At 40.6% G+C, this 10,626-nt stretch overlaps 1 protein-coding gene across 1 annotated transcript; it reads right to left on the bottom strand.

Annotated features, from left to right (window-relative positions):
- Positions 1-49: 49 nt before the first annotated feature.
- Positions 50-2,555, bottom strand: LOC147497706 (DEAD-box ATP-dependent RNA helicase 21-like). The gene has a single exon (XM_086560048.1). It carries the CDS (start codon positions 2,310-2,312, stop codon positions 264-266), a length of 2,049 nt encoding a protein of 682 aa, XP_086416174.1. The 5' UTR covers positions 2,313-2,555; the 3' UTR covers positions 50-263.
- Positions 2,556-10,626: the final 8,071 nt, after the last annotated feature.

The following is a 10,626-nucleotide window of genomic DNA, read 5'->3' as shown; positions in this document are numbered from 1 at the left end:
ACTATACGACAAGACAAAGGAAAGATACACCACAAATGACATAATCAGGTAACTGTAAAAACTCCACATAGTTAATTGAAGCATGAAATCTAATTTTTCTTCCTTTCGATGAAAAAATCATATGAAAGTACTTCTTGAAATGTTTACATCGATGAAAACAAACAGTTCCCTACGCCTGTAGTACAACTCGGAATGGGCAGCTACAGAGGACCAGTGTAAGCACTACGTTGAACTCTTGTCTAAAGTGTCTTCACAGAAGCACATCAATGAGCAAAAACTGTGTCATTGCGTCTTGGGGGTCTGTCAGGAATTGACCCAGGCTTGAATTTCGAAGCTTCATGCCTTGCCAGCTCAGGGGCCACCGGACTATTGCTCTGAATGAGCATTTGTTTAAGATCATAAAACACATCTGAGTCGTGAAGAGTCAAAAATGTCGTTGCGGTTCCTGTTTTACCTGCACGCCCTGTCCTTCCAATACGATGAGTATACATTTCGATATTCCCAGGCATATCATAGTTTATAACATGGGCTACATCAGGTATATCAATCCCACGCCCTGCTACATCGGTGGCAACAAGAACATTGAACCGTTTATTTCTGAAACCATCAAGACTAATCTCACGCTGCTCCTGCGACTTCCCTCCATGCAAAGTAGTCACACGATACCCCGCCTTATCCAAATTCTTGGAGAGATAATCAGCAGACTTTTTAGTATTAATGAAAACGATAGCGGTCTTATCGCCAAGATCATTAAGCAGCTTCTGCAGCCTAGGCCATTTGTCTGAATCCTTGATCATAATCACATGCTGCGTAATAAGATCAGTTGCCTTTCCAGCAGTACCAATAGTTACCACGACAGGGTTCCTTAAATACTTCCTAGCAAGTCTCTCCACAGCTGGTGGCATAGTTGCACTAAACATATAAGTAGTTCTGTAAATCCTCTTCTCGTCCAGCTCTTCATCCTCATTCTCAGGTTTCAAATTGCTAGAAGGCATAGCATCTAACACCCCAACAACCTGAGGCTCAAAACCCATGTCAATCATTCTATCAGCTTCATCCAGTACCACATAATTACACTGATTCAAGACCGCATACCGCCTCTCCAAACAATCAATAAGACGACCAGGAGTCGCAATAACAACTTCACAACCCTGTCTAATCTTAAACCCCTGTTCCTCAATCGACTGCCCACCAACAATAGACACAACCTTAATACCCAAATAATGCGCAAACTTAACAGTCTCATCCTCAATTTGCTGCGCAAGCTCTCTAGTAGGAGCCATAACAACAGCATAAGGACCCTCAGCCTCATTTTCCTCACTCATAGGTGGCAATCTAGATATATAAGTCAACATAGGAAGTACAAAAGCAGCAGTTTTACCTGACCCAGTTTCCGCAATCCCAATCACGTCTCTCTGCTGCAACCCAAGTGGTATTGCCGCCATCTGAATAGGAGAAGGTGTCTTATACCCGGCTTTATCCACCGCCTTCAACAACTCCGTAGTCAACCTACTTTCCACCCAACTCCTCATCGGCCTCGGTATCCTAGAGCCTTTATAAGAAATATTAAAATCTTCCCTAAATATCCTCCAATCCCGTTCTGTCATTTCCTCCAACTTCTTCTCCGACCAATGCCTATCAACTCTCATATCAAACGTATCATAAACCTCCGCCGCCTCCTCTTTCTGCTTCTGTATAGCAGCTTCTTCGGGCCGTTCCTCAACACCGTCTTTCTTCCTAATCTCTTCTCTCATTTCTTTCTCATTCTTCGCAGCAAGCTTTTTCTGCTCCCTTCTATCCATACCAGCACGAAACCCTCTCCCAAATAAAAGCTGTGCCTCATGTGGGTTCTGATAAAGTATATTCATATCACGTGACGTGTCTTCTGTATTTTCCCAGTCAAACGAGAATCTGAATTTCTCACTTGGTTTAATAACTCTCTTTTTCGGTTTCTTTGTTCCTAAATATTGGTCTTTAATTGCGTCCAGCTCTTTCTCCCGTTCTCTTTCAGCTTGTTTTTCTATTCTAGCTCGTTCTCTAGACCGGTTCTCTTCTTCGCGTTCCCGGTCCCGGGTTCGACGGTCCGAGTCACGAGAAGAGCGATGGTGACGAGTGGGGGAATGGTTGGACTGGGGTTTCGAGGTGGAGCCGTTTTGTTGTTGGAGGAGTTCTTGGCGGCGTTTCAAGTCGGCTGCGTGTTCGTCTTGGCGGCGTTGGATGGCTATCTTTTCGCGTTCGGCTTTGGTTAGGAAAACGGGTTTTTTGGAATTTGGAGTTGGGGTTGTGAGGGTATCTTCGGAAGAGCGTTTCATAGTGAATGATCGCTTGGAGAATTGCAGGAAGTGGAGAAGAGAGAGAACAGAAGTGGAGAAGAGAGAGAACAGAAGTGGAGAAGAGAGATCAAGTGGTCGGAGTGCTTGAACTGGAGAGAGAGCAGATCGAACTAGAGAGAAAGAGAGGCAGAACTATTGGAGAAGAATACTCGGAGAAGAAGACTGATTGTTTTGTTTTTGGGCTTTTTTAATTGGTATTAGGGCTGCTAATTTAAATGTTTAATTTGGCCTTTACATTTCTTTTTATTTGGACAGACTTTTTATAAACAAATTGGCCAAAAATACTTAGAACATTGTTTTAACTTTTAAACTTTTGCAACAATTACAAACCGGGCTTTTTTATTGGGCCTACTTTAAAGGTGTATAACTAACCCATGGTTTTAAAATGGACCAGTTATGCTTTTATAGTATGCTTGTTAAGACTGCTTTTTAAATAAGGATTGAAATAATTATTTTTTGAGGATGGAAATAATTATTTTTAATAATAATAAAAGAGGACGTCTAGAGTGCCTCGGGTGCACCCAAATTTCGCATGGGCAGGATTTTCAGCCACACATTTTGAAGAGCAAAACCGGAATAACTGGGTGAAGAAGTTTAAATTGGATCACTAAGCTACCCATTAAACAACTACTTGTAGCATACTTTAGTTAAACTACTACATATAGCATATACGTTAGTATTGAACAAAAAATGACATATTGAATGTAGTGAATGAGATTAGGCACAGCTGGAAGAGGACATAGTATTGATGGAAAATTCGGTGGCCTTGGGACAATTGGAGGAAATTCACGAAGCACCTGTGACCTATTAGCTCGATACATAGTTGCATGTGGCCTTTTGAAAATTAGGGCGCGGTGAAGCACTGTGTTGACTATTGTAGAGAATCCATGCTCGTTGTCTTTCTATAGCTCATTGTCTTTCCTCTATATAAGCAAAACTTTAGTGCAAAGTATTAGGAAACCCCGTTACTTGCTTGTCGCACTCAAACCATGTCCTATACAACCCAGGATTAGGTACTTCAGTAATATGATACTTGATAAGAGCCCAAAACTGTAGTTTTAACCCTGTAACAGTCATACTATTAGACCAATTATGTGAGTAATAATTAAGAGTTAACACTGATTACGTGTTTTTATGCATTTCAAGCTTCAAAGTCCATTATGTGCAGAAATGTGCCACTTTAGCGAGATAAAGGAGCAAAGGTCGGTTACTAAGGAGTTCTGTGATTAAAGGCCAAGTTTCAAGAAGACAAAGCCTTTCTAAAGCCCGGTCAAAAGCTGAAAAGTCGGCGCGTAAAAAACAAAGACACAAGTCAGAGAACTCCGGCGTCGATCTTTGGACTCAGACCTCGGAATGGGGCCTACCTTATGTCAAAACGACCGGCTTTGAAAGAGCTTTCTAATGGTCTAAGCCTTAATCCAATAAGAGGACCAGAAGTGGACGAAAAGTCTGTTGAAGCCAACTGCAGCTGAAGAGGCCTTTTTGGACTGAAAGAATTGGGTTTTGGGCCTGATTCTCTGGCCCAAAACGTGGCTCCAAGCCCATGCACGATTTTTGGATCTGAAAGTATAAAAACAAAAGCTTAGCTCTTTGTTAATGGTAGATAGGGTAGATAGTTAAGGTAGCTAGTTTTAGACCTAAAACAATAGATCTAGTTTTTATTTAATTAAATTGAATTTAGTTTATATTCAATTCTTGTTTTAGATTAAACTCTTAGAATCATTACTCTTAATTAGTTTGATTAATAAAATAGCTATTTGTCAATTTCAATTCTGGTCATTTACAATTGTTTAGATCTAGTTCCATGTTAAATTAATTACTTTAGAACAAGTAGATTATTAATTTAGTATTTGAATCATTGTTTTATTATTCATTAGATTAAGAAAATAGTGTTCTCCATAAGTTAGTTTCATTTCCATTAATTGTTTAATTTCAATTAAGTAGATTCAATTAATTATCATTATTAGTTTAATTCAATTATTGCATTAGTAGTTTTGAATTGGGTTTAAACAAGCAAAGTTTCAATCTTTATATCATGTCTTGTTTGAATTCCATTGGGAATGATAAGCGTGATGATTCTCGGCTAAACCTCCATTGAGGGGGTTGAGAAGCCTTGATGAAAGCTTGATTCGATTATCGTCGTAGAGTCGCCGTAATTTCCTTTCCACTCTAGAAACGATTAGTTCACCATGAGAATGGGTTTAATCGTTCACATACTAGTTATGAATAGGTAGAAATGCCATGTGTAATTAGGGATTAGGAGTAACCATATTGTTCTGCGAAGCAGTTCAATTCAGATTACGACGATTTGTCATTAGTAGGATTAAGTCGAGTTAAGGTGGAATCAATCCCCCTCTAACTCCTTATCATAGAATCAACGTAGCATTCCCATAGTTGTCCTAATAGTCGACTAGTTGCATCTTGTGGGTAGTTGCATCGTAGTCAAGTTGCCATTCGTAAATCTCTCATCAGACTTTAGAGTTAAGAATACTTATACGTAGAGAACACAGCATGCGGAAGGACTAGGAGTGGAACGAATCACTCTACTCCACTATATCTCATAGGATTGAGAGTAGAATCTTTGATAAACATAGACACGTAAGATAGATTTAGTTTATTTACGTTTTGAGTTTCATCGTTCATTTCGTAGGTAAACTATCAATTTTTACATTTTATCAAATGGCGCCGCTGCCATCTTAGTTTCACTTTCGCATTGTTTTCGTAGTGTAAGTAATTTTCTTAAAGTCCTATTTCACCCACCCACCCTTGTTTGATTCCTACTTGTGGTTTTCCGATTCAGTTGAAAAGTTCCGGAAAAATACACTGAAGGCCGACGGCGCTAAGGAAGAGCACCTGCTCTATAGCTGGAACCTTGAGCTGACCCACTAAAACACTGTGTAATTTGAAGATTACACGAGCTGACCGCATATCTGGCGCGACCAGACCCACTAAGCTATATTTTTTTCGTGAATTCTACGGTTTTGATTTGAACTTTGATATTTCAAGTTTTTCAGTGTTCTAACTTGTTATATACACCTAACACGCGTAAACAAGACGCTATTCATAAGCCAAGCAAGGACGATCGGTATTCCTTTCTTCCACACCTCGCATCTCCCTCATTAGAGGTTTATACTAGTATATCGAATTGTTTGGAGTGTTGATGTGTTTAGCTAAGTTTGGTTTTAGCCTTGTATGAGATTAAGGTCCGGCGAACAAAACACGAACGTAATTACCCAACAACGCCAACAAACAAGTCTATCTAGTATACCACCCACTACACCTCTAGCTACTATTTCACACACATCACCCACACAATGCCCGGCGAAGAAGAGACTCCTCTCTCTTTGACTTCTACAAAGCCTTGAGCGATAGCCCCAAATCTTGCATCGTTCTAGCGGACCGATTGGGGATTTCGAATCCCCAAATATTTTTAATTTGTTACCCGTTTTCATGGATTAGACCATGAAAACCTTATCAGCACGATCATGCGTCGTGGATTGAACAAGTCCTAACAACATTCCACCATCCTACGGTTGGTGCGAACAAATTAAACTCGGGGTATTCCCTTTCACCTTAGCCGATAAGGCGGCTTTGGTTAACTTGCCCAAATGCCTAATTTGCGGGATTCGTGGGCTAAACTTGTTCACCGTTTATGGAACATTTTACCCACCCCTAAAGACGGATGAGATGCTTTCCAAGATTCATTTTTTCAACAAAATCCTCATGAATCATTTTCGAGGCTTGGAATCGTTTCACCGATCTCCTTATAGAGTGTCCACATCATAATTTAGCGAAAGACACGTTAGTTCGTGCCTTTTCAAAGGACTTCTACACCACCATAAAGAAGTCCTAGACATAATGAATGGGGTAGTTTCTTAAGCAAAGGAGCCTCGAGGCTTATAAATTTTAGAGGATCAAACTAAGCAAAATAACAACCGGGTAGTGATAATATCCACCGCTCCGCTAGTTCATCAAATACAGTTAAGGCCGCCGGTATGTTTGAAATTAAACACGATCCCAAGCTTAAAACTCTAATCGAATCACTCACTAAAAAGGTAGAGGCCATTTCTGTTCAACAAAAGCCTATCCCCATCATGAACGTAAATTCAAATCCATGTAGTTTCTGTTGGAGCCCTGAGCATCCCGACTCCCACTGTCCTATAGCCTATGAACAGGCTTGTTCCATTAATAGTGAACCTAACGCCCCTTGGAGACATAATCCCAACTTCAGTTGGAGAAATAACCAACACGTCACACCTCCAGGGTACAATAATCAATATGTTAGGCCAACGCACAGTTTTAACCAAGCTCCACCACGTTAAGGTCAGGGTCAGGGTAATTTTAATAATTATAACAACCAAGTGCAACCTCGACAAGGTCAAGCACAAAGTCAAGGTAGTTATAATAATTATAATGCTAATAGAGGTATCGTTCCGGTAAATAATAATTATCAAAATCTATCGATAAATAATTCATGGGAAATAGTTACAGTCACACCACCCGTGACTACTACACCCACACAACCGGATCGTCTTGACACCTTCATACAAGTGAGCCAAAAACTTTTCCAAACTATGGCTCAATCTAACCAACAGCTTCTACAATCCGTTAATAATTTAACCCAACAGTTGGCTCAAGATAAATCCCAACCCAAAGGTGTATTTCCAGGTCACGCAATACGTAATCCTAAAACAACAAATACAGCCTTTGAGATAACCGATAATACTAGTAATGAATATGAAAATGTAGGTGAGCTAAATGCTATCACTACTCTCCGTTCTGGCAGAGTGGTTGATAACAAAGTAACTATGCCTATGGTTACCCCACCAGTAGCCCCTACACCTGCTATTTTACTAGATACCGAAATCGAAACTGAAGAGTCTACCACTGTAGAGGTACCAGTTACAACACAACCTAAGAAACAGAAAGCCACGGTTAAACATCCAGGTGATACCATTGCTAAATATAGACAGAAACCACCGTTTCCACAAAAATTAGCCGTGTTAACTATGGATACTAATTATGAGGAGATTAGGGACGTTTTCAAAAATCTAACTATAAACCTTCCCTTCCTCGAAGCTATTAAAAAGCTACTATACCATGCTAAGTTTCTTAAGGAATTGTGTACTACTAGGCGTACGACCAATATACCAAAAGACGCCTTTTTAACAGAACAATTCCCAACTCTATTTGAACATAATGGAATTGTTAAGTACAAGGACCCTGGTCATCCTACCGTACAATGCACCTTAGGAGATTCTTATACGACGACCGCGTTATTAGACTTGGGGGCTAGTGTTAACTTACTCCCATTTTATTTGTATAGACAAATAGGTCTAGATGAGATGCAACCCACTAAAATGACGTTGCAATTAGCTGATCGGTCTATTAAGTATCCTAAGGGTGTGGTCGAAAATATTCTGGTAAAAGTTCAGGATTTTTACTATCCGGCTGATTTTGTCATCCTCGTCTGAGGGAGTCGCTTAGCGACTCTGTCCCAATCATCTTAGGGCGTCTTTCCTCGCAACCGCCAATCGCTCATTAATTGCCGCGATGGTTCAATGTCCATGTCTTTTGGCCATCTTGTTGTTGAAGTCAATGTTTTTAAAAACAAAGACACGATTACCCGATTAGCCTATGGATGGAGAGGTTAGCATGATCGAGAGCTTTGCTCGAGATTATTTCAACAACACGCTCCCCGATAATCATATGCCCAAATTTCTTTCCTTTGGAAGTTCAGACTCAACATTTCCATCCCTACACTAGTCGATACACATATTACGGATGAGGATGAGATAGATGAATTTCTCAAAGATGTAGAGGACTATCATAGTAACGAGGATATGACCAATCTAGATGAGCAATTCATGAGTTTCTTAGAGCGGTGATAATTCACCCTATCAAGAACTACTTTCCACAACATCCACCTCGACTTCCCTCCTTCCACCCTTTTCAAGGAATCTCGAGTTTGCACTTTCGATCCTTTTGTTTCTTCCGTGCTTCATAAGTTTTAAATCCACCTAGTAAACAAATACTTGAAAGACAAAAGCGTTTGACACCTTCATTTTTAGACTTAAAACAAATCCTACACACACCATGAATGAGTTTTGTGCTAAAACCACATCCTCATTGTTTACATGCTGTCCTTCTACAACTTATCCATATCCACCATATTCTCCACAACCATTCACTTTTCCCCACTTATTTACTAGAACACCCACTCGTTCAAAAATGAAAAAGAAGGTACATGCTAGGTTACGTAATAGGGTTATCCGACTTCGCTTTCATTTCACTAGGTTTAAGTCATAGGAAATCTTGGTGCTTGATTGTGTTTGGATATGTTTTCTGTGATATTTATTTATGGAATGATCCACAACTATTTCGGCTGTTGATATATGATAAACTGCATGTTCATGCATATGTTTAGATAAAGTCTCAGTATCGACTATAAACGACTCAACTTTTGTGTTTGGAGCATTTCCTTTCATTTCCATATATTGGTGAGTGCACCATTAAGGTAACCGGCCCTCCCTTAGGAGTGTGTGGTCAGAAGTACGGATCCTAAGTCCACGATTAACATAATTCACGTTTTCCACTCTTGCATGTTTTTCTCGGATTTTTTAGTCATGTTTTTCTATGGGGTGAATTATGTCTTTCTTGCTCATTGTTTTTCCTTATAAAAGAAAAAAATATTAAATAATAAACATAGTAATCTAGGAAGTCTCGGGAATCTGACTTTAAAAGACCCACGGTTAAAAAATAAATTTTTGAAACTTTGTTGTAAAAAATTTGTTTGGGGGTGGGGCGTTCGTGTTTCCGTTCTAAAATGTTTTATGTCCCATTAGAATTGCTTAGGCCGTTTAATTGTATTCGATTCGGGTTGACATAATCTATGAATTTAGAGTTCAGTTGTTCGCATAACGTACGTCATGCACGCACTTCGAGGCATTTTCCACTATCTTATATGTCATCCACGGTCGGAATAGAGTGTTTTATGGTTCATTGGATTGGAAATTCTCTCCTGATCATTTCCATATCTCATTCACAAAAATTGGACCGGTAACGAAGCGACAATTTTGATTTGAAGTTTCGCGAAAAATCGAAAAATTCACGAATTGCGAATTGGGCTTGGGCCCAACCCGCGCCCACCGGCAGCGCACCCGCGCCCTTACCTTCACCATCAGTTCATCATTTTTTTCCACAAACCGCCATTAACAAAGCTTCAAACCCGACCAAAAATAAAAAATTAAAAAAAATTAAAAAATTAAAAACAAAACCTAATTAACCCACGCCCACAATCCAAGACCCAACCCAAATCTACTCCAACCGCGCTGCCCTACAACCTCCACCAATTTAAATCAACAAAAACCACCGGAAAATCAAAATAAAAAAAAATAAAAAAAAAATTTGATGCTGCCGCGCCACCACACCACCACCACCATCGTTCTTTTTAGTGAGGTGTCCCTCATTGCTTCCCCCTACCTTCTACAAACCTCAAACCGTATTCAAACTTCCAATGGCTCAACAACGCCAAATTTTACCAGAACAAGCTTTTACTGGCGACCACTTCGCGCCGTTTTACGGTGACGAAATGATCAGTAGAGACTGGAATAGCTTGTGGTACTCGACCGAAGCCTATTGCCACGAAGACTTAGTCCGACGGTTATACAATCTGAGGGAGTTGGAGGGACTAGGATTTTGTTATGGTGGTGAAGAGGAGGAAGGAAGTGACTCTTGGGTTGTTGGTGAGATTCTAGGCATTCCGCCTAGAATCCATCTGGATGTCACGCGTTGCGGGGAGTCCCAATATAATGGGGTAGAGCCATTGATGAGCGTGATAGTTACCGAAGGAACTACAATGCGAGATCGCGCGTTGTGTTAAGCCCGAGCATCCCTAAGAACCAACCCGGTAGGCTGCCGCTTTCGGTGGATTGGTCGGAGCGTCTTGGGGAAGGAGAAGGTCGGCGACATCGGCCCGAATCGCCTCCACATTTTATGGATACTCGGGGAGGCGATAAGTACGAGTTACGTATCTTGGAGTTTTTGCTTAGCATGATAAGGGGAGTAGGGAAGTCGTTTGCACCTCTCCCCGTGTTGATAACCAAAATCATCTTTGAAGTTGAGGCGGCTTAAAGCGTCGATGGTCTTACATCACCTACACGAAATCCTCGCATCTATAAGGAGTGTATCCAACGCGAGTTTGGAGGTTGCCCGAGGATAGGGGTGAGGACGAGGAGGATGGTGGAAACAAGAATGCCGGGGAGGATGGGGAAATCGAATGCCTCGGGAGGAT

This window comes from Coptis chinensis, chromosome 5 (genome assembly GCF_015680905.1).
Source record: "Coptis chinensis isolate HL-2020 chromosome 5, ASM1568090v1, whole genome shotgun sequence".
In the NCBI taxonomy this organism is placed as follows: domain Eukaryota; kingdom Viridiplantae; phylum Streptophyta; class Magnoliopsida; order Ranunculales; family Ranunculaceae; genus Coptis; species Coptis chinensis.
Note: the sequence above shows the minus strand (reverse complement) of the source record. Positions and strands in the feature narration are given on the sequence as shown.

What these genes read in the sequence shown, in the direction of transcription:
- LOC147497706 (XM_086560048.1), bottom strand. Translation starts at nt 2,312, where the DNA reads ATGAAACGCTCTTCCGAAGATACCCTCACAACCCCAACTCCAAATTCC.